The 25,160-nt window shown below is 48.1% G+C and overlaps 2 protein-coding genes across 9 annotated transcripts in view; one reads left to right on the top strand and one right to left on the bottom strand.

The window, feature by feature from the left end:
* Positions 1-7,694: 7,694 nt before the first annotated feature.
* On the bottom strand, positions 7,695-24,760 carry MSS51 (MSS51 mitochondrial translational activator). 6 transcript variants are annotated; one of them, XM_072119761.1, is made up of 8 exons: positions 24,438-24,760; positions 22,427-22,556; positions 10,961-11,161; positions 10,714-10,869; positions 9,704-9,828; positions 8,961-9,524; positions 8,128-8,221; positions 7,695-8,042 (listed from the first exon to the last, which is right to left on the bottom strand). In XM_072119761.1, the coding sequence occupies exons 3-8, from the start codon at positions 11,140-11,142 to the stop codon at positions 7,826-7,828; spliced, it is 1,338 nt and encodes a 445-aa protein (XP_071975862.1). In that variant the 5' UTR covers positions 11,143-11,161; positions 22,427-22,556; positions 24,438-24,760; the 3' UTR covers positions 7,695-7,825. The 6 variants fall into 6 exon arrangements, with proteins under 6 accessions (XP_071975862.1, XP_071975863.1, XP_071975865.1 ...); XM_072119762.1 differs by having other exon boundaries at positions 24,527-24,760; XM_072119764.1 differs by lacking the exon at positions 24,438-24,760 and adding an exon at positions 24,245-24,377.
* The window catches only part of CFAP70 (cilia and flagella associated protein 70), a 56,790-nt gene continuing 56,123 nt past the window's right edge, over positions 24,494-25,160 (top strand). The window contains exon 1 of one of the 3 annotated variants that reach the window (XM_072119757.1): positions 24,494-24,647. The gene's annotated coding sequence lies outside the window, so the exon portion shown is untranslated. The other 2 variants (XM_072119758.1, XM_072119759.1) reach the window with 2 other exon arrangements.

Genomic DNA, 25,160 nt, shown 5'->3' with positions numbered 1-25,160 from the left:
AGAATAGGTGATGAGGCTGAATCAAGATGTTAGGAGCACAGCAGTGTGAGGAGACGCCCCAAATAGATGTTAGGAGCACAGCAGTGTGAGGAGACGCCCCAAATAGATGCTAGGAGCACAGCAGTGTGGGGAGACGCCCCAAATAGATGCTAGGAGCACAGCAGTGTGGGGAGACGCCCCAAATAGATGCTAGGAGCACAGCAGTGTGAGGATACGCCCCAAATAGATGCTAGGAGCACAGCAGTGTGAGGAGACGCCCCAAATAGATGCTAGGAGCACAGCAGTGTGAGGATACGCCCCAAATAGATGCTAGGAGCACAGCAGTGTGAGGATACGCACCAAATAGATGCTAGGAGCACAGCAGTGTGAGGAGACGACCCAAATAGATGCTAGGAGCACAGCAGTGTGAGGATATGCCCCAAATAGATGCTAGGAACACAGCAGTGTGAGGAGACGCCCCAAATAGATGCTAGGAGCACAGCAGTGTGAGGCGACGCCCCAAATAGATGCTAGGAGCACAGCAGTGTGAGGATACGCCCCAAATAGATGCTAGGAGCACAGCAGTGTGAGGAGATGACCCAAATAGATGCTAGGAGCACAGCAGTGTGAGGAGACGCCCCAAATAGATGCTAGGAGCACAGCAGTGTGAGGAGACGCCCCAAATAAATGCTAGGAGCACAGCAGTGTGAAGAGACGCCCCAAATAAATGCTAGGAGCACAGCAGTGTGAGGAGACGCCCCAAATAGATGCTAGGAGCACAGCAGTGTGAGGAGACGCCCCAAATAGATGCTAGGAGCACAGCAGTGTGAGGATACGCCCCAAATAGATGCTAGGAGCACAGCAGTGTGAGGAGACGCCCCAAATAGATGCTAGGAGCACAGCAGTGTGAGGATATGCCCCAAATAGATGCTAGGAGCACAGCAGTGTGAGGAGACGACCCAAATAGATGCTAGGAGCACAGCAGTGTGAGGATACGCCCCAAATAGATGCTAGGAGCACAGCAGTGTGAGGATACGCCCCAAATAGATGCTAGGAGCACAGCAGTGTGAGGAGACGACCCAAATAGATGCTAGGAGCACAGCAGTGTGAGGAGACGACCCAAATAGATGCTAGGAGCACAGCAGTGTGAGGATACGCCCCAAATAGATGCTAGGAGCACAGCAGTGTGAGGAGACGCCCCAAATAGATGCTAGGAGCACAGCAGTGTGAGGAGACGCCCCAAATAGATGCTAGGAGCACAGCAGTGTGAGGAGACGCCCCAAATAGATGCTAGGAGCACAGCAGTGTGAGGAGACGCCCCAAATAGATGCTAGGAGCACAGCAGTGTGAGGAGACGCCCCAAATAGATGCTAGGAGCACAGCAGTGTGAGGAGACGACCCAAATAGATGCTAGGAGCACAGCAGTGTGAGGAGACGACCCAAATAGATGCTAGGAGCACAGCAGTGTGAGGAGACGACCCAAATAGATGCTAGGAGCACAGCAGTGTGAGGAGACGCCCCAAATAGATGCTAGGAGCACAGCAGTGTGAGGAGACGCCCCAAATAGATGCTATGAGCACAGCAGTGTGAGGAGACGCCCCTAATAGATGCTAGGAGCACAGCAGTGTGAGGAGACGACCCAAATAGATGCTAGGAGCACAGCAGTGTGAGGATACGCCCCAAATAGATGCTAGGAGCACAGCAGCGTAAGGATACGCCCCAAATAGATGCTAGGAGCACAGGAGTGTGAGGAGACGCCCCAAATAGATGCTAGGAGCACAGCAGTGTGAGGAGACGCCCCAAATAGATGCTAGGAGCACAGCAGTGTGAGGAGACGCCCCAAATAGATGCTAGGAGCACAGCAGTGTGAGGAGACGCCCCAAATAGATGCTAGGAGCACAGCAGTGTGAGGAGACGACCCAAATAGATGCTAGGAGCACAGCAGTGTGAGGAGACGCCCCAAATAAATGCTAGGAGCACAGCAGTGTGAGGAGACGCCCCAAATAGATGCTAGGAGCACAGCAGTGTGAGGAGACGCCCCAAATAGATGCTAGGAGCACAAGAGTGTGAGGAGACGCCCCAAATAGATGCTAGGAGCACAGCAGTGTGAGGAGACGCCCCAAATAGATGCTAGGAGCACAGCAGTGTGAGGAGACGACCCAAATAGATGCTAGGAGCACAGCAGTGTGAGGATATGCCCCAAATAGATGCTAGGAACACAGCAGTGTGAGGAGACGCCCCAAATAGATGCTAGGAGCACAGCAGTGTGAGGCGACGCCCCAAATAGATGCTAGGAGCACAGCAGTGTGAGGATACGCCCCAAATAGATGCTAGGAGCACAGCAGTGTGAGGAGATGACCCAAATAGATGCTAGGAGCACAGCAGTGTGAGGAGACGCCCCAAATAGATGCTAGGAGCACAGCAGTGTGAGGAGACGCCCCAAATAAATGCTAGGAGCACAGCAGTGTGAAGAGACGCCCCAAATAAATGCTAGGAGCACAGCAGTGTGAGGAGACGCCCCAAATAGATGCTAGGAGCACAGCAGTGTGAGGAGACGCCCCAAATAGATGCTAGGAGCACAGCAGTGTGAGGATACGCCCCAAATAGATGCTAGGAGCACAGCAGTGTGAGGAGACGCCCCAAATAGATGCTAGGAGCACAGCAGTGTGAGGATATGCCCCAAATAGATGCTAGGAGCACAGCAGTGTGAGGAGACGACCCAAATAGATGCTAGGAGCACAGCAGTGTGAGGATACGCCCCAAATAGATGCTAGGAGCACAGCAGTGTGAGGATACGCCCCAAATAGATGCTAGGAGCACAGCAGTGTGAGGAGACGACCCAAATAGATGCTAGGAGCACAGCAGTGTGAGGAGACGACCCAAATAGATGCTAGGAGCACAGCAGTGTGAGGATACGCCCCAAATAGATGCTAGGAGCACAGCAGTGTGAGGAGACGCCCCAAATAGATGCTAGGAGCACAGCAGTGTGAGGAGACGCCCCAAATAGATGCTAGGAGCACAGCAGTGTGAGGAGACGCCCCAAATAGATGCTAGGAGCACAGCAGTGTGAGGAGACGCCCCAAATAGATGCTAGGAGCACAGCAGTGTGAGGAGACGACCCAAATAGATGCTAGGAGCACAGCAGTGTGAGGAGACGACCCAAATAGATGCTAGGAGCACAGCAGTGTGAGGAGACGACCCAAATAGATGCTAGGAGCACAGCAGTGTGAGGATACGCCCCAAATAGATGCTAGGAGCACAGCAGTGTGAGGAGACGCCCCAAATAGATGCTAGGAGCACAGCAGTGTGAGGAGACGCCCCAAATAGATGCTAGGAGCACAGCAGTGTGAGGAGACGCCCCAAATAGATGCTAGGAGCACAGCAGTGTGAGGAGACGCCCCAAATAGATGCTAGGAGCACAGCAGTGTGAGGAGACGACCCAAATAGATGCTAGGAGCACAGCAGTGTGAGGAGACGACCCAAATAGATGCTAGGAGCACAGCAGTGTGAGGAGACGACCCAAATAGATGCTAGGAGCACAGCAGTGTGAGGAGACGCCCCAAATAGATGCTAGGAGCACAGCAGTGTGAGGAGACGCCCCAAATAGATGCTATGAGCACAGCAGTGTGAGGAGACGCCCCTAATAGATGCTAGGAGCACAGCAGTGTGAGGAGACGACCCAAATAGATGCTAGGAGCACAGCAGTGTGAGGATACGCCCCAAATAGATGCTAGGAGCACAGCAGCGTAAGGATACGCCCCAAATAGATGCTAGGAGCACAGGAGTGTGAGGAGACGCCCCAAATAGATGCTAGGAGCACAGCAGTGTGAGGAGACGCCCCAAATAGATGCTAGGAGCACAGCAGTGTGAGGAGACGCCCCAAATAGATGCTAGGAGCACAGCAGTGTGAGGAGACGACCCAAATAGATGCTAGGAGCACAGCAGTGTGAGGAGACGCCCCAAATAAATGCTAGGAGCACAGCAGTGTGAGGAGACGCCCCAAATAGATGCTAGGAGCACAGCAGTGTGAGGAGACGCCCCAAATAGATGCTAGGAGCACAAGAGTGTGAGGAGACGCCCCAAATAGATGCTAGGAGCACAGCAGTGTGAGGATACGCCCCAAATAGATGCTAGGAGCACAGCAGTGTGAGGAGACGACCCAAATAGATGCTAGGAGCACAGCAGTGTGAGGATATGCCCCAAATAGATGCTAGGAACACAGCAGTGTGAGGAGACGCCCCAAATAGATGCTAGGAGCACAGCAGTGTGAGGCGACGCCCCAAATAGATGCTAGGAGCACAGCAGTGTGAGGATACGCCCCAAATAGATGCTAGGAGCACAGCAGTGTGAGGAGATGACCCAAATAGATGCTAGGAGCACAGCAGTGTGAGGAGACGCCCCAAATAGATGCTAGGAGCACAGCAGTGTGAGGAGACGCCCCAAATAAATGCTAGGAGCACAGCAGTGTGAAGAGACGCCCCAAATAAATGCTAGGAGCACAGCAGTGTGAGGAGACGCCCCAAATAGATGCTAGGAGCACAGCAGTGTGAGGAGACGCCCCAAATAGATGCTAGGAGCACAGCAGTGTGAGGATACGCCCCAAATAGATGCTAGGAGCACAGCAGTGTGAGGAGACGCCCCAAATAGATGCTAGGAGCACAGCAGTGTGAGGATATGCCCCAAATAGATGCTAGGAGCACAGCAGTGTGAGGAGACGACCCAAATAGATGCTAGGAGCACAGCAGTGTGAGGATACGCCCCAAATAGATGCTAGGAGCACAGCAGTGTGAGGATACGCCCCAAATAGATGCTAGGAGCACAGCAGTGTGAGGATACGCCCCAAATAGATGCTAGGAGCACAGCAGTGTGAGGAGACGACCCAAATAGATGCTAGGAGCACAGCAGTGTGAGGAGACGACCCAAATAGATGCTAGGAGCACAGCAGTGTGAGGATACGCCCCAAATAGATGCTAGGAGCACAGCAGTGTGAGGAGACGCCCCAAATAGATGCTAGGAGCACAGCAGTGTGAGGAGACGCCCCAAATAGATGCTAGGAGCACAGCAGTGTGAGGAGACGCCCCAAATAGATGCTAGGAGCACAGCAGTGTGAGGAGACGCCCCAAATAGATGCTAGGAGCACAGCAGTGTGAGGAGACGACCCAAATAGATGCTAGGAGCACAGCAGTGTGAGGAGACGACCCAAATAGATGCTAGGAGCACAGCAGTGTGAGGAGACGACCCAAATAGATGCTAGGAGCACAGCAGTGTGAGGAGACGCCCCAAATAGATGCTAGGAGCACAGCAGTGTGAGGAGACGCCCCAAATAGATGCTAGGAGCACAGCAGTGTGAGGAGACGCCCCAAATAGATGCTAGGAGCACAGCAGTGTGAGGAGACGCCCCAAATAGATGCTAGGAGCACAGCAGTGTGAGGATACGCCCCAAATAGATGCTAGGAGCACAGCAGTGTGAGGAGACGCCCCAAATAAATGCTAGGAGCACAGCAGTGTGACGAGACGCCCCAAATAAATGCTAGGAGCACAGCAGTGTGACGAGACACCCCAAATAAATGCTAGGAGCACAGCAGTGTGACGAGACACCCCATATAGATGCTAGGAGCACAGCAGTGTGAGGAGACGCCCCAAATAAATGCTAGGAGCACAAGAGTGTGAGGAGACGACCCAAATAGATGCTAGGAGCACAGCAGTGTGACGAGACACCCCAAATAAATGCTAGGAGCACAGCAGTGTGACGAGACACCCCATATAGATGCTAGGAGCACAGCAGTGTGAGGAGACGCCCCAAATGTAAATCCATATAGCGCAGTCCCGTTGCCACTTACAGGTGTTTGATTATAGATGTCCCCAGGGACAATACATAGTACTGGCTTCAGTCTGTATGGTCAGGCCTGCTGACAGGTTCCCTATCCTTATAGCATGGTGACAGCACAGCGCCCCCATGCTGCAGGTCATGGGATTCCCTTTGCACTGCGCTGTCTCTCTGTTATCAGGCGAGTGCTGATCCTTATCTATAAGGTGCAGTGTGATACTGGGAGAACAGCGCGATACATACAATAGATTGTCAGCCCCGAGGGCGATGTGTATAGTTATCACAATACTGTCTCCGACATCTGTGGAACATAATTCACTTCCATTACTGGGTGTGTAGTCTATTCATTGACAGCAAGCGGAGATCTAGTAAGGAGCCACCAGTTACTGTTCATTATTCTACAGCAGTTTATGCTTCACCCGGATACAGCACAGAACTTTCCAGGAATCTGAATTATTTATAATTCACAGAACCGAGACGTTCAGGTGTCATCAAACTAACATTATATTCAGCGATAACTGCGGGGGAGACTCATGTCAGACACCTCCCGAGAAACACAGGACCCCGTGTCATCCCTGACATCAAACACAATGTTTAGGCTCAAGGCCCCGAGGATCACCCAGAGGGAAATACTTCACTACCAAAACATTTCCAGTCCCTTCTACTTTAACCCCTATAATGCTGGAGGTTTTATGTGTGAGGACAAGTATAATACTGCTCCCTATGTACAGGAATATAACTACTATAATACTGCTCCCTATGTACAGGAATATAACTACTATAATACTGCCCCCTATGTACAAGAATATAACTACTATAATACTGCCCCCTATGTACAAGAATATAACTACTATAATACTGCCCCCTATGTACAGGAATATAACTACTATAATACCGCCCCCTATGTACAGGAATATAACTACTATAATACTGCCCCTATGTACAAGAATATAACTACTATAATACTGCCCCCCTATGTACAGGAATATAACTACTATAATACTGCCCCCCTATGTACAGGAATATAACTACTATAATACTGCCCCCTATGTACAGGAATATAACTACTATAATACTGCCCCTATGTACAGGAATATAACTACTATAATACTGCCCCTATGTACAAGAATATAACTACTATAATACTGCCCCCCTATGTACAGGAATATAACTACTATAATACTGCTCCCTATGTACAGGAATATAACTACTATAATACTGCCCCCTATGTACAAGAATATAACTACTATAATACTGCCCCCTATGTACAAGAATATATCTACTATAATACTGCCCCCTATGTACAAGAATATAACTACTATAATACTGCTCCCTATGTACAAGAATATAACTACTATAATACTGCTCCCTATGTACAGGAATATAACTACTATAATACTGTCCCCTATGTACAGGAATATAACTACTATAATACTGCCCCCTATGTACAGGAATATAACTACTATAATACAGCCCCCTATGTACAGGAATATAACTACTATAATACTGCCCCCTATGTACAAGAATATAACTACTATAATACTGTTCCCTATGTACAAGAATATAACTACTATAATACTGCCCCCATGTACAGGAATATAACTACTATAATACTGCCCCCTATGTACAGAAATATAACTACTATAATGCTACTTGTCAGTAGAAGAAAACCTCTGAGGTTCTGATAATCACCATAAATCAGTTTCAGATCATCTATGTATATAGTTCTCCATGTGTCCTGGTGTCATGTGACTATATACTACAGATGTGACATCACTGATGGATTAGATCCTTCTACTTGTCTCCATCTAGTGGTCATTTCCTGTACTTCTCCTCCTCCTTCACATTATATAGATATAATTTATAGAGATGAGTCTCGGTGGTTTATTATAACAATCACATACAGATGTTTATATGATGAGGAGAATGAGGGACTTCCGTGGACCCCCAGACACGGCTCTGGGGGGAGTGGGGGGGAGATGTATATAGTAGAAGCTTCTGGCCATGTGACGCTCAGTCCTAGGCCTCGTCCTCCAGCTCCCCCATGTTGGGCTCCTCATCCCCCCATGTGGCGCCTCTGATCAGCAGGTAGTAGGCGTTGCTGCTCACGGGGGTCTTGTTGGGGTCTGACTGGACCTGCTCCGGCTTCTGAGAAGAGAACGGGAATGGTCCAGAGTCCAGAACGTGAGCTTCCAGCTCCGCCAGGATCTGCAGGGAAGACTTCAGCTCCTGCTCACTGCAAGGGATAACACAGAGGAGAAACTACAACTCCCATCATGCCCTGACAGCTGGAGAGGTCAGAGGTCGCCTCCATCACTTACCTGTACATGGTGAAGAGGACCGGGATGTTGTAGTCACGCAGGAGCAGCAGTGTCGGGAGCCAGCCCTCCGTGAGACCCCGCGAGGCGTGAAACCCTGGCCACGGAGAACAAAACCGCTTAATCATAAGATGTGGATCAGTACCAGGAGAACCTCATCACTATCCTCAGTGGTGAAACCTACAACAACCAATCAGAGCTCAGCTTTTATGTCCTCAGCGGCCACGAGAGCTGAGCTCTGACTGGATGATACGGCAAATGTGGACAACTTTACACTAAGTCTATTGTTCTCTATTCATTGACTGCAAGCAGAGTCCTATGGAAAGAAAGCGTTGGTGCCCACCTACTATAAGCCTGAGTAATGGCCGCTTCCCTGTGTTGATGTTCTGCAGCACTGGCTTTCCCCCACCTGCCTGACTCTGAGCTCTCCTCAGCTGTCCCGGGACGTCTCGGCCGGATTATTACTGCTGTCTATCTCACGGAAACTAAGAACTTCTCCTGGCGGGCGTGAGGCTACCGGTCCTGGCAGCCGGGGGTAGGATCAACAAGCTGGACATGAAATTCAGGGCCACATGTCTACAAGGACTGTAAATACACAGGATTCTTTAGGGTCCAGGCTGAGGACTCGGTGGTAACCTCATCCTTCTGGAGAACCTCATCCTTCTTGTTTTGTATTATGTATGTCGGAGCTAACTATGGCTTACACGTATGGCTGCCCCTGGTTTGGGGTCTTCAGAATCCCATGTACGGCCAAAGAAAATAATAAAAATAGGTCTGAACTGCGACGGATCAAGTATCAAGACCAACAGATGGATGGGGCCTGACGTCACACATACCTGGATGGAATCCCACCACCAGATCGGGTCTGGCTGCTCGGTCATTCTCCACCAGCGTCTCCCAGAAGTCGTGGTATAGGCTCTTGTATCCGCTCACATACACTGTACCACGTGGTCCATAGGACGTCAGCGGTGGCCTCATCACTGGACCGTCCACCACTTCAGGTCCGATCAGAACAACTTCCAGGCCCTGGTTTCTGGGAAACATCTTTCCCAGCTCATCGTAGTCTGTGGCCCGGATGTTTAGGGTTTCTATGTGAGAAGCTCCAACTACGTGGACAGTGACCGGTCCATTGTATGGGTCAATGCGGAAGGTGTTTATGGCAAAGCCAATGGTCACCGGCCTCGTGAAGAAATCGGTGGTTAGACGCTTGACCGACTCTAGGAGGTCATTGTTTTCTGGTTTGGGTTTTCCGGCGTTGGACCAAAGGATTCCCATATAGCGTCCCACCATGATGGCCTCTAGTTTTTCCTCCAAATTTTCCTGCATAGCAAACCAGTCATCCCACGTCTTCATATCTGTGATGGACTTGGTCCAAGGCGAAGTCGGAAAAGGGATGTCACCTAAGGACAATGTACAACATCAATAAGTCATGGGCCACAACAGTGGTCACCAACCTGTCATCAGCTTCTGGAGACCACCGGTCCCTAGTGTCCTCAAGACAACATATGCAACCACAGACGTGGTGCATCGTCTGGGTGGAAACATACCAAAAATTCTAGAAACTTCATGCTTTGACTACCTGTAAATATCAGCCACTCCACGAGCCTGTCCATGGCCGCCAGCTTCAGCTTCTTGCAGAACTTCTTATGTACCGGCCAGTTCTCCCTCTGACACTCCGAAGAACAGTAGTAGATGTTCTGACACCTGGACGAAGCAATGGATGGGGGAAGGGTGAGATGTTTTTGTCAATTTGAACCATTTAAAAATAAGTATTTTCTGTTGGAACAGATCCGGAGATTGAAGTCCCACCACTGGAAGTCTACGTCACCATCCACATGAATATCTACATCCTTGATGCAGTGGGGTCCATTACCCAGTCCATTCGCGATCCAGCGGCGCGTTCTCTGCGGTGGATTGGGGTCTTCCGGCGATTCACTAAAGGCGGCGGTTTCTCCGAATGTTGATTGGTCTCCATGACAATGACTGAACCAGAAGAGGTCTTCTAAGTTGTGCCTCCTCAGGCTTTGGGGCTTTAGCCACAGATGTCCTCACAGGTTGTCACCACCTTCCCTCATGCTCCATCATGGACGTGCGGTTTAGGTTTCGATGAGCCTCGCTCTGAGTGGTTGCGATGTTTTCCTTAGTTCAGTTGTTGTGGAGGACCATCACTACAACCCATTAGTCAATATTTTTTTACGGGGCCCAGCTCTGGCCAATATCCTAAACCCTCTGGATTGTGAATGTAGAAGGTTACGAGGGGATTGTGGTGGAGATCCCGAGTGTGAGATTCTTGATCATTTATATATAGCGCTGATAGGTCACCGGTAATCTCCAGGAGATTAGAGGGGCTTAGAGACCACACACTGATGGAGCCGCACCACCGCTGGGCCTGGAGGACACATGAGGAGGGTGAGATTGTTACAATACACATTCTTCAAGGTTTGACCACTTTGGTGTCCACCATGGACCTGTGGCATCTAGTATTCCTGCATCTATGGGGATCGTGTCTACTCCACCCTCTACGGTTGTGTCTTGATCTCACGATTATGGTAGGAGATGTTCTGATGGTGTCTGAGAATGGTCACTTACCTCTTACATCTCCTCATGGCACGTGGATCAGGAAGCCGGGACGGGAGCTTTTTGCACTGTGCACAGAATTTGTAGGTGTCCTCCATTTTCTGAAACATCTCGGAATACGTCCGAATGCCAAAATTGGTGGCAAAACTGTTGCCTTCGACGGCGGATCTGGTCAGAGAAGAGATGACAGGTGACCACTAGAGGTCAGGGGTGAGAGCACACAATGGTGGAGGTCAGGAGAAGGAGGACACATGAGCACCTGTACTCCTCCAAGCTCTTCATGTTCAGCTTCTGGAGGATGACGCTGGACAGGCCCGGGACGTTACTGTCCATGGCCATGAACCCCAGGGAGTCGGTGTAGTAACTGCTGAGCGCTGTAGGGGGCTCCACACTCTGCTTCTTGGAAGCCTTCAGCTTAGAGGAGACTTTCTTAGGAGACATCGTGATCAGCTAAGGACAACTACGAGGGAGAAGAAGACAACATGACCTACCTACAGGTTATCATCTTTTATCATAGACTCCTCAAGGACACTTACCTCTCATCTCCGGACCCCATGCAATATCATGGAGCCCTCACTGTTCTTATACAGAGACTGGAGGAACACCTACCTCTTCTTTTACAGACAAAAGGAATACTAACCTCTAGATGAACAACCACCACTTCTCATGCATTGACCATACAAACACCTACCTCTGCTTACAGAGACCTCAAGAACACCTACCTCTTATGTACAGAGACTGTAGGAACACCTACCTACTCTTTCAATAAGACCATAGAATCACTACCCTTTCTTATACAAAGTCTACAATAACACCTACCTCTACTTATACAGAGACTATAGGATCACCTACCTCTTTGTATATAACCTTCCTCTTCTTATACGGAGGCTATGAGATCTCTCACCTACCTCTTGTTATTATTGACATCCCACAGATGCCATTGGCCGTCACCCTGGACACTTATCGCCTGTCACCGGTGATTACAGCCGGGCACCAGGACGCGTCGCCCTATAATTAGACGCTTCCCGCATTGTCCAGGAATCTCTAGACGGGAGTGACACCAGGAGCCGACAAGTACGGGGTCATGACCTCCAGGCACCCAGCTCATTGTCACTTTCATCATGACACTAATACACAGGTATCAGCCCCTACCCTCCTCCTAATACAAAGGTATCAGCCCCTACCCTCCTCCTAATACACAGGTATCATCCCCTACCCTCCTCCTAATACACAGGTATCAGCCCCTACCCTCCGCCTAATACAAAGGTATCAGCCCCTACCCTCCTCCTAATACACAGGTATCAGCCCCTACCCACCTCCTAATACACAGGTATCAGCCCCTACCCTCCGCCTAATACAAAGGTATCAGCCCCTACCCTCCGCCTAATACAAAGGTATCAGCCCCTACCCTCCTCCTAATACACAGGTATCAGCCCCTACCCTCCTCCTAATACACAGGTATCAGTCCCTACCCTCCGCCTAATACAAAGGTATCAGCCCCTACCCTCCTCCTAATACACAGGTATCAGCCCCTACCCTCCTCCTAATACACAGGTTCAGCCCCTAACCTCCTCCTAATACACAGGTATCAGCCCCTACCCTCCGCCTAATACAAAGGTATCAGCCCCTACCCTCCTCCTAATACACAGGTATCAGCCCCTCACCTCCTCCTAATACACAGGTATCAGCCCCTACCCTCCTCCTAATACACAGGTATCAGCCCCTACCCTCCTCCTAATACACAGGTATCAGCCCCTACCCTCCTCCTAATACACAGGTATCAGCCCCTACCCTCCTCCTAATACACAGGTATCAGCCCCTACCCTCCTCCTAATACACAGGTATCAGCCCCTGAACTCCTCCTAATACACAGGTATCAGCCCCTACCCTCCTCCTAATACACAGGTATCAGCCCCTGACCTCCTCCTAATACACAGGTATCAGCCCCTACCCTCCTCCTAATACACAGGTATCCTCCGTCCTCCGTATAGTGACATGTAATGCAGTTATATAGGTCGGGGGTCCGCGCTGTCCTCTGTATAGTGACATGTAATGCAGTTATATAGGTCGGGGGTCCGCGCTGTCCTCTGTATAGTGACATGTAATGCAGTTATATAGGTTGGGGGTCCGCGCTGTCCTCTGTATAGTGACATGTAATGCAGTTATATAGGTCGGGGGTCCGCGCTGTCCTCTGTATAGTGACATGTAATGCAGTTATATAGGTCGGGGGTCCGCGCTGTCCTCTGTATAGTGACATGTGATGCAGTTATATAGGTCGGGGGTCCGAGCTGTCCTCTGTATAGTGACATGTGATGCAGTTATATAGGTCGGGGGTCCGCGCTGTCCTCTGTATAGTGACATGTAATGCAGTTATATAGGTCGGGGGTCCGCGCTGTCCTCTGTATAGTGACATGTGATGCAGTTATATAGGTCGGGGGTCCGCGCTGTCCTCTGTATAGTGACATGTGATGCAGTTATATAGGTCGGGGGTCCGCGCTGTCCTCTGTATAGTGACATGTGATGCAGTTATATAGGTCGGGGGTCCGCGCTGTCCTCTGTATAGTGACATGTGATGCAGTTATATAGGTCGGGGGTCCGCGCTGTCCTCTGTATAGTGACATGTGATGCAGTTATATAGGTCGGGGGTCCGCGCTGTCTTCTGTATAGTGACATGTGATGCAGTTATATAGGTCGGGGGTCCGCGCTGTCTTCTGTATAGTGACATGTGATGCAGTTATATAGGTCGGGGGTCCGCGCTGTCCTCTGTATAGTGACATGTGATGCAGTTATATAGGTCGGGGGTCCGCGCTGTCCTCTGTATAGTGACATGTGATGCAGTTATATAGGTCGGGGGTCCGCGCTGTCCTCTGTATAGTGACATGTGATGCAGTTATATAGGTCGGGGGTCCGCGCTGTCCTCTGTATAGTGACATGTGATGCAGTTATATAGGTCGGGGGTCCGCGCTGTCCTCTGTATAGTGACATGTGATGCAGTTATATAGGTCGGGGGTCCGCGCTGTCCTCTGTATAGTGACATGTAATGCAGTTATATAGGTCGGGGGTCCGCGCTGTCCTCTGTATAGTGACATGTGATGCAGTTATATAGGTCGGGGGTCCGCGCTGTCCTCTGTATAGTGACATGTGATGCAGTTATATAGGTCGGGGGTCCGCGCTGTCCTCTGTATAGTGACATGTAATGCAGTTATATAGGTCGGGGGTCCGCGCTGTCCTCTGTATAGTGACATGTAATGCAGTTATATAGGTCGGGGGTCCGCGCTGTCCTCTGTATAGTGACATGTAATGCAGTTATATAGGTCGGGGGTCCGCGCTGTCCTCTGTATAGTGACATGTGATGCAGTTATATAGGTCGGGGGTCCGCGCTGTCCTCTGTATAGTGACATGTGATGCAGTTATATAGGTCGGGGGTCCGCGCTGTCCTCTGTATAGTGACATGTAATGCAGTTATATAGGTCGGGGGTCCGCGCTGTCCTCTGTATAGTGACATGTAATGCAGTTATATAGGTCGGTTTAGGTTTCGTGCTCTGTGTGACATCTCCATTACATGCGCTAAATATATGTTTACATTCCCCCCTCCTTATACAGGGGCCGCTCAGACAGATGAGGGATGGATGGACCCTATCACATGGAGCCCACCCTGACTAATGGCAAGTATGTGACATGACGGATGGTGGAGGGAACCCGAGCCCCAACACATACAGGGGGGCAGCACCCAAATACGGTACTACAGGTGGTGGTGGGGGGGGGGGGGTAATTATTAGATACATACACTGGGAGTTATTTATCATTGGCAGAAAAAAGTGGGGAAAAAAATTACCAGAGACTTTTCCCACCAGTCACAAATCTCGGCTTCAACTCCACGAAAAGCCAGAATTATGGCGGACAATCGCACGTGCTCCCAGAGGATGCGCAGCCCCCATTATTCTACTCATCTGGGGATTATTATCAAATTATAACAAATTACAGAAACTGCAGAAAGATTCATTAAAGGTCCAGGACACAGGAGCACCACGAGGAGCCCCCCTAATAATACATAACCCCCCAGATATCAGATAGAGAGAGATAGGAGATACATCACTATATATAAGAAGACATAGATAGAAAGATAGATAGATAGGAGATAGATAGATAGGAGATACATAGATAGGAGATAGATAGATATGAGATAGATAGATAGATAGATAGATAGATAGGAGATACATAGATAGGAGATAGATAGATAGATAGATAGATAGATAGATAGATAGGAGATAGATAGATAGATAGATAGATAGATAGATAGATAGATAGGAGATAGATAGATAGATAGATAGATAGATAGATAGGAGATACATAGATAGGAGATAGATAGATATGAGATAGATAGATAGATAGATAGATAGGAGATACATAGATAGGAGATAGATAGATAGATAGATAGATAGATAGATAGGAGATAGATAGATAGATAGATAGATAGATAGATAGATAGATAGGAGATACATAGATAGGAGATACATAGATAGATAGATAGATAGATAGATAGATAGATAGATAGATAGGAGATAGATAGATAGATAGACAGATAGATAGGAGATAGATAGGAGATAGATAGGAGATAGATAGATAGATAGATAGATAGATAGATAGATAGATAGATAGATAGCTAGCTATGAGTTCGATGAGATGTCCCCTGGTCGGGGTGTTACCTGCACGCTCCTCTCTGCTCTCCCGTCTTATAAGGTCCTGGGTTGGGGCTGATGACCCTGTAACTCTCTGTCCGTCTTCCCCCTCCAGCACATTAGTGGGATCACATCCCGGGGCGGCCCTCACAGCTGCCAAATTTTTAACAACCTGTCTCTCTATTAATATCCATCCTGTCTGTCTCACAGGTTGGTGTAATGGTCTGCAGGAGCCGAGAACCTCAATGTATCACCTGCTGCATGCCAGTTATACAGTACCACACAGGATGGGATTAGATACACAGCTCAGCAGTCAGTACCACACAGGATAGGATTAGATACACAGCTCAGCAGTCAGTACCACACAGGATGGGATTAGATACACAGCTCAGCAGGATGTACCACACAGGATAGGATTAGATACACAGCTCAGCAGTCAGTACCACACAGGATGGGATTAGATACACAGCTCAGCAGGATGTACCACACAGGATGGGATTAGATACACAGCTCAGCAGTCAGTACCACACAGGATGGGATTAGATACACAGCTCAGCAGGCAGTATCACACAGGATAGGATTAGATACACAGCTCAGCAGGCAGTATCACACAGGATAGGATTAGATACAAAGCTCAGCAGGCAGTATCACACAGGATAGGATTAGATACACAGCTCAGCAGACAGTACCACACAGGATGGGATTAGATACACAGCTCAGCAGACTGTATCACACAGGATAGGATTAGATACACAACTCAGCAGACTGTATCACACAGGATAGGATTAGATACACAGCTCAACAGACAGTATCACACAGGATAGGATTAGATACACAGCTCAGCAGACAGTATCACACATGATAGGATTAGATACCCAGGTCAGTTGACAGTATCACACAGGATTGGATTAGGTACACAGCTCAACAGACAGTATCACACAGGATAGGATTAGATACACAGCTCAACAGACAGTATCACACATGATAGGATTAGATACACAGCCCAGCAGACAGTATCACACAGGATAGGATTAGATACACAGCTCCGCAGACAGTATCACACAGGATAGGATTAGATACACAGCTCAACAGACTGTATCACACAGGGTAGGATTAAATACACCGCTCAGCAGACAGTATCACACAGGTTTGGATTAGATACACAGCTCAGCAGACAGTATCACACAGGGTAGGATTAGATACACAGCTCAGCAGACAGTATCACACAGGGTAGGATTAGATACACAGCTCAGCAGACAGTATCACACAGGATAGGATTAGATACACAGCTCAGGAGACTATATCACACAGGAGAGGATTAGATACACAGCTCAGCAGACAGTATCACACGGGATAGGATTAGATACACAGCTCAGCAGACAGTACCACACAGGATGGGATTAGATACACAGCTCAGCAGTCAGTACCACACAGGATAGGATTAGATACACAGCTCAGCAGTCAGTACCACACAGGATGGGATTAGATACACAGCTCAGCAGGATGTACCACACAGGATAGGATTAGATACACAGCTCAGCAGTCAGTACCACACAGGATGGGATTAGATACACAGCTCAGCAGGATGTACCACACAGGATGGGATTAGATACACAGCTCAGCAGTCAGTACCACACAGGATGGGATTAGATACACAGCTCAGCAGGCAGTATCACACAGGATAGGATTAGATACACAGCTCAGCAGGCAGTATCACACAGGATAGGATTAGATACAAAGCTCAGCAGGCAGTATCACACAGGATAGGATTAGATACACAGCTCAGCAGACAGTACCACACAGGATGGGATTAGATACACAGCTCAGCAGACTGTATCACACAGGATAGGATTAGATACACAACTCAGCAGACTGTATCACACAGGATAGGATTAGATACACAGCTCAACAGACAGTATCACACAGGATAGGATTAGATACACAGCTCAGCAGACAGTATCACACATGATAGGATTAGATACCCAGGTCAGTTGACAGTATCACACAGGATTGGATTAGGTACACAGCTCAACAGACAGTATCACACAGGATAGGATTAGATACACAGCTCAACAGACAGTATCACACATGATAGGATTAGATACACAGCCCAGCAGACAGTATCACACAGGATAGGATTAGATACACAGCTCCGCAGACAGTATCACACAGGATAGGATTAGATACACAGCTCAACAGACTGTATCACACAGGGTAGGATTAGATACACCGCTCAGCAGACAGTATCACACAGGTTTGGATTAGATACACAGCTCAGCAGACAGTATCACACAGGGTAGGATTAGATACACAGCTCAGCAGACAGTATCACACAGGGTAGGATTAGATACACAGCTCAGCAGACAGTATCACACAGGATAGGATTAGATACACAGCTCAGGAGACTATATCACACAGGAGAGGATTAGATACACAGCTCAGCAGACAGTATCACACGGGATAGGATTAGATACACAGCTCAGCAGACAGTACCACACAGGATGGGATTAGATACACAGCTCAGCAGTCAGTACCACACAGGATAGGATTAGATACACAGCTCAGCAGTCAGTACCACACAGGATGGGATTAGATACACAGCTCAGCAGGATGTACCACACAGGATAGGATTAGATACACAGCTCAGCAGTCAGTACCACACAGGATGGGATTAGATACACAGCTCAGCAGGATGTACCACACAGGATGGGATTAGATACACAGCTCAGCAGTCAGTACCACACAGGATGGGATTAGATACACAGCTCAGCAGGCAGTATCACACAGGATAGGATTAGATACACAGCTCAGCAGGCAGTATCACACAGGATAGGATTAGATACAAAGCTCAGCAGGCAGTATCACACAGGATAGGATTAGATACACAGCTCAGCAGACAGTACCACACAGGATGGGATTAGATACACAGCTCAGCAGACTGTATCACACAGGATAGGATTAGATACACAACTCAGCAGACTGTATCACACAGGATAGGATTAGATACACAGCTCAACAGACAGTATCACACAGGATAGGATTAGATACACAGCTCAGCAGACAGTATCACACATGATAGGATTAGATACCCAGGTCAGTTGACAGTATCACACAGGATTGGATTAGGTACACAGCTCAACAGACAGTATCACACAGGATAGGATTAGATACACAGCTCAACAGACAGTATCACACATGATAGGATTAGATACACAGCCCAGCAGACAGTATCACACATGATAGGATTAGATACACAGCTCCGCAGACAGTATCACACAGGATAGGATTAGATACACAGCTCAACAGACTGTATCACACAGGGTAGGATTAGATACACCGCTCAGCAGACAGTATCACACAGGTTTGGATTAGATACACAGCTCAGCAGACAGTATCACACAGGGTAGGATTAGATACACAGCTCAGCAGACAGTATCACACAGGGTAGGATTAGATACACAGCTCAGCAGACAGTATCACACAGGATAGGATTAGATACACAGCTCAGGAGACTATATCACACAGGAGAGGATTAGATACACAGCTCAGCAGACAGTATCACACGGGATAGGATTAGATACACAGCTCAGCAGACAGTACCACACAGGATGGGATTAGATACACAGCTCAGCAGTCAGTACCACACAGGATAGGATTAGATACACAGCTCAGCAGTCAGTACCACACAGGATGGGATTAGATACACAGCTCAGCAGGATGTACCACACAGGATAGGATTAGATACACAGCTCAGCAGTCAGTACCACACAGGATGGGATTAGATACACAGCTCAGCAGGATGTACCACACAGGATGGGATTAGATACACAGCTCAGCAGTCAGTACCACACAGGATGGGATTAGATACACAGCTCAGCAGGCAGTATCACACAGGATAGGATTAGATACACAGCTCAGCAGGCAGTATCACACAGGATAGGATTAGATACAAAGCTCAGCAGGCAGTATCACACAGGATAGGATTAGATACACAGCTCAGCAGACAGTACCACACAGGATGGGATTAGATACACAGCTCAGCAGACTGTATCACACAGGATAGGATTAGATACACAACTCAGCAGACTGTATCACACAGGATAGGATTAGATACACAGCTCAACAGACAGTATCACACAGGATAGGATTAGATACACAGCTCAGCAGACAGTATCACACATGATAGGATTAGATACCCAGGTCAGTTGACAGTATCACACAGGATTGGATTAGGTACACAGCTCAACAGACAGTATCACACAGGATAGGATTAGATACACAGCTCAACAGACAGTATCACACATGATAGGATTAGATACACAGCCCAGCAGACAGTATCACACATGATAGGATTAGATACACAGCTCCGCAGACAGTATCACACAGGATAGGATTAGATACACAGCTCAACAGACTGTATCACACAGGGTAGGATTAGATACACCGCTCAGCAGACAGTATCACACAGGTTTGGATTAGATACACAGCTCAGCAGACAGTATCACACAGGGTAGGATTAGATACACAGCTCAGCAGACAGTATCACACAGGGTAGGATTAGATACACAGCTCAGCAGACAGTATCACACAGGATAGGATTAGATACACAGCTCAGGAGACTATATCACACAGGAGAGGATTAGATACACAGCTCAGCAGACAGTATCACACGGGATAGGATTAGATACACAGCTCAGCAGACAGTACCACACAGGATGGGATTAGATACACAGCTCAGCAGTCAGTACCACACAGGATAGGATTAGATACACAGCTCAGCAGTCAGTACCACACAGGATGGGATTAGATACACAGCTCAGCAGGATGTACCACACAGGATAGGATTAGATACACAGCTCAGCAGTCAGTACCACACAGGATGGGATTAGATACACAGCTCAGCAGGATGTACCACACAGGATGGGATTAGATACACAGCTCAGCAGTCAGTACCACACAGGATGGGATTAGATACACAGCTCAGCAGGCAGTATCACACAGGATAGGATTAGATACACAGCTCAGCAGGCAGTATCACACAGGATAGGATTAGATACAAAGCTCAGCAGGCAGTATCACACAGGATAGGATTAGATACACAGCTCAGCAGACAGTACCACACAGGATGGGATTAGATACACAGCTCAGCAGACTGTATCACACAGGATAGGATTAGATACACAACTCAGCAGACTGTATCACACATGATAGGATTAGATACCCAGGTCAGTTGACAGTATCACACAGGATTGGATTAGGTACACAGCTCAACAGACAGTATCACACAGGATAGGATTAGATACACAGCTCAGCAGACAGTATCACACATGATAGGATTAGATACCCAGGTCAGTTGACAGTATCACACAGGATTGGATTAGGTACACAGCTCAACAGACAGTATCACACAGGATAGGATTAGATACACAGCTCAACAGACAGTATCACACATGATAGGATTAGATACACAGCCCAGCAGACAGTATCACACATGATAGGATTAGATACACAGCTCCGCAGACAGTATCACACAGGATAGGATTAGATACACAGCTCAACAGACTGTATCACACAGGGTAGGATTAGATACACCGCTCAGCAGACAGTATCACACAGGTTTGGATTAGATACACAGCTCAGCAGACAGTATCACACAGGGTAGGATTAGATACACAGCTCAGCAGACAGTATCACACAGGGTAGGATTAGATACACAGCTCAGCAGACAGTATCACACAGGATAGGATTAGATACACAGCTCAGGAGACTATATCACACAGGAGAGGATTAGATACACAGCTCAGCAGACAGTATCACACGGGATAGGATTAGATACACAGCTCAGCAGACAGTATCACACGGGATAGGATTAGATACACAGCTCAGCAGACTGTATCAGACATGGAATTACACATCATAGGCTTGGACGTGCCATGTCTAGCAGGCACTTACAGCCCAGGAGGCAGGTGGTCTGGGTGTAAGAAGGGCTGCAGGGCTGTAAGGACCTCCCTGGGGGTAGTAATGGTCCCGGGCTGATGGTATAGGGGAGGCCGGTGATGATAGAGCAGCCGGCCCAGGGACACACAAGGAGACAGTAATTCTTTTAATGGACCCGGATCTCAAACAGCGGTAAAGGATGTGTAGGATCTGTAACTGGTAGCAGGCAAGGCCGAGGTAGAACTGGTTTAACTCTGGGGCTTTCTCAACACTGCAGCAAAAGATTTTTCTCCCTTTTGTAGCCTCTTCAGCTCTGCTACATCACTGTTATCACTGTACCCACAGCTCTCCTCTCTCTCACTGGCCCCTCCAGCCAGTCCTACAGAGGAATCACTTTGATAAACTATGGATCCTCTCCTCCAGAAGGCTCTGGGCTGTCAGCCAATGATGCAGCCTGCTCACTGCCAGGTGAGGACAAACAATAAACATGCATCAAAAATATGATAATGACATATGTGGAAACACAGTCCAATAGGAGCCATGTTGATCCACCTTGCCCAATCAGCAGGACAGTTGTCTAATAGACATACAGAGCTCGATCTTAGGCTGGTGTTCACATTGTGTTTTACAAAACAAAACAAAGGCTGTCCGAAACATAAAATATATGTTAACGCAATCGGTAAGCTATCTTCAAAACAGCCATTGCATTGCGTTCCAAAACTCATTGTGTGAACGCACCCTTAGAAATACAGACAGGAGCGGGATGATCAGGCCACCAAGTACAAGACCACAGGGATTGCCCAGGCAGAGCGTAGTAGAGCGCACTCTGGGTCACTACAGATACACTAGATTGCAGTATCACACAGATCTGGCTTAGATACAGTCACACACTGTGGGTGCGTCCGTAAGTTGCGTTTATATTGCTTTTACAATGTGTTTACATTAAGTTAAAAAACATGTTAATATTGTGTTTGTGTAAACACATTGTAAACATGATGTAAACATAATGTAAACATTATGTAAACACAATGTTAATGCAATGTCTACATAGTGTAAATGCAATTGGATTGTGTTTACAATGCATCAATAAATGCAACATTTTAATGCACCACAAGGCGATTATTTTGCCTCCCTCCGCGCAGACGCCTTGCTCTGATACTGAATCCTTTCGCCGCCATCTTCTCAGGTTTTTCCTGATCTCTTGCTCTGGTTTTCTAGAAGAAGTTGTGTCAGAATTTCCTGGAAAATAAGAAAAAAAGTGAAAAATTAATTTCCCTTGTATTAACCCCTGCGGGGACGTCGTGGATGCGGCCAGTGACATTCCCCCCCCCCCCGGCGCTCTTTATAGCTGCAGACAGATCCCGTCCTCGTCTCGTTACATCTCATTAGGGCTATTTTTAGACTCTGATATTAGAAGTCAGCGGCAGCGAGTGCAGAGGCTTGTGATGGATTCAGGAGAATTTTACAAGAAAATCAATTAAGCGAATGAAGAGGCGACAGGGGATGAGAGGTCCGAGGTACAGGAGGGGGGTCCTTACCCAGACAATGGGATTCAACATGATATATATATATACAGACGGACATGCACAATACGCCTTACAGCAGTGGTGGCGAACCTACGGCACGGGTGCCAGAGGCGGCACTCTGAGCCCTTTCTGTGGGCACCCAGGCCATCACCCCAGCATGAAGTTCACCAGAAAGAACTCAAAGGATCTTCCTGCAGAATCTTCCTACAATGATAGGTAAATTTGCCCTCCTCCTTTCAACTGCGTTGGTGTCTTTAGGAGGCTGAATGACTGAAAGTTATCAAAGAACAAGGAGAAATAAATTACAGCTTAAATTGCTGCGCTGGCACTTTACAATAAATAAGTGGCTTTTGGTTGAAGTTTGGGCACTCAGGCTCTAAAAGGTTCGCCATCACCTCCTTATACAATATGCCCCCCCCCCCCCCTTCCTTTTTATAATGTTTTTAAAAGTCCAGACAACCCCTTGAAGGCCCGAGTTTGTTCAGTGTCTCAGTTTTTCATGCAAGTTTTTGGGGAGTTTCCAATGCATTTTCAATGCGCTTTACATGCGCAGATAACGCAGGACTGAGCTCTATCTTTTCTATGGAAATCTATCAGTGAAAAACGCATTGGACTCGTATGTGTCTCAGAGTGCGATGTGTTTTTGATGCTTCTCCATAGACCTGCAAAAGATTTCGGCCGGCGGCTCACATGGCGTTTTAAACCCGTTTTTGGGCCGTTTTTAAGCAGCCTGTTTAAAAAAATGCACCCGTTTTACAAATTATCTTGATTAAAACGGGTCAAAAACGTATGTGTTTATTTAATGGACTGCTTAAAAACGGCCCAAAAACTAGTTCAAAACGTCATGTGTGCCGCCAGTCTTAGACCCGTATGTGTAAAAATGTCTGAAAGTCTGAAAAAACCCATTGATTACAATGGGTCAGAGTGCAATGCAAGTTGTGCACGTTAAAAGCAGAACAGGCGTGAAAAAAAAAAACGCGGAAAGGGGCCGAAGGGTAGTGACACACATGGCCTTTTTGGTAGTGCGTTTTCAGGTTGAAAAAAACTAAAAACAGCCCAAAAACGGGCTACAAACGCCATGTGTGTCTTCACCATTACGCTGGCGGCACACGTGGCCTTTTGAACCTGTTTTTGGGCCGTTTTTAAGCAGTCGGTTAAAAAAACGCATCCGTTTTTGACAGGTTTTTACCAATTATCTTAATTAAAATAGTTTCAGTTTTTAATCGCATGCGTTTATTAACGGACTGCTTAAAAACGGCACGTGTGCCGCCGGCATAAGAAGTGTGAGCGATCTTTGACTTGCGCTGGGAGGGGATTGCAGGTTTCCATTTTTTTGCAACTTTTTAGGCACAAAACAATTGTAATCTGGAGGCGAAAGACAAAGATGAACAAGGTACAAACCAGGTATAATGTGGAGGGCGCTGGGGGCACACTAAAAAGGCACAAAAAGTGACAAAAATATGCACTAAACCCTAAAAAGTGACACAAATCTGCACTTAACTCCAAAAAAGAGCCCCCATTACATGATGTCCCTTATATGTGACACCCCCAGTGCAGCACAGAGCCCCCATTTGTATAATCCCAAACTACGCACCTTTATCCCATTCTACAGATCGGACTACAACTCCCAGGATCCTTCACTATGCGGCTGTAGGACAAGGAATTCTGGGAAATGTAGTTTACCTTTACCGCGTTGTGAGAGAACGTGTCCTGTTACCCAGCAACGGACAGCGCGGCCGCGAAGGATGTCGGGAGATCGGAGCTGGTTGCTTGGAGACGGTGCACGCTGATCTCTCCCGGGCAGGTGGGTGCTGGGGTCTTTAGTCGGGGCGGGCACCCAACTTTCCTGGTGTCCTGAGAGACCCAGCCCTGATCGGTGCGTTGGGATGACTAACGATAGGCCATTCAGGAGCCTGGGAGAGCTGGGTAACTCCACTATGGCCTCTATTATAGGCTGTCACTCTGGGGAGGAGGATCAGGAGTCAGGAAAGCTGGTTGATGGCATTTGAATGGTTAATCACTCAGCTTTTCTGGGCTACTGAAAGGTATTAGCAGCTTCAGCTGCCCCTGTGCCTAGAGGTCACAGATAGCTGTGGGGTCAGAGGTCAGGGGTCACAGCTATCAAGGGGTGACTAAAGCTGTGAGACACCCTAAAAAATCCAGAATCAGGCCCTCAGGCCCGGATCACAGAGATATAGGGGTAACATCCGGTCACTCCCCTCAGTGTCCACCATAGCAGAGGGGGCGCTGTAACCCCTTCCATGCCTGGGGCAGTGGCTCTCTTGTACGGATCCTGATATTAGGGGGTCTCTAGTTG

Source organism: Engystomops pustulosus, chromosome 8 (genome assembly GCF_040894005.1).
Source record: "Engystomops pustulosus chromosome 8, aEngPut4.maternal, whole genome shotgun sequence".
Taxonomy (NCBI): Eukaryota; Metazoa; Chordata; class Amphibia; order Anura; family Leptodactylidae; genus Engystomops; species Engystomops pustulosus.
The sequence above is the reverse complement of the archived record's forward strand: the minus strand, read 5'-3'. Positions and strand labels throughout refer to the sequence as shown.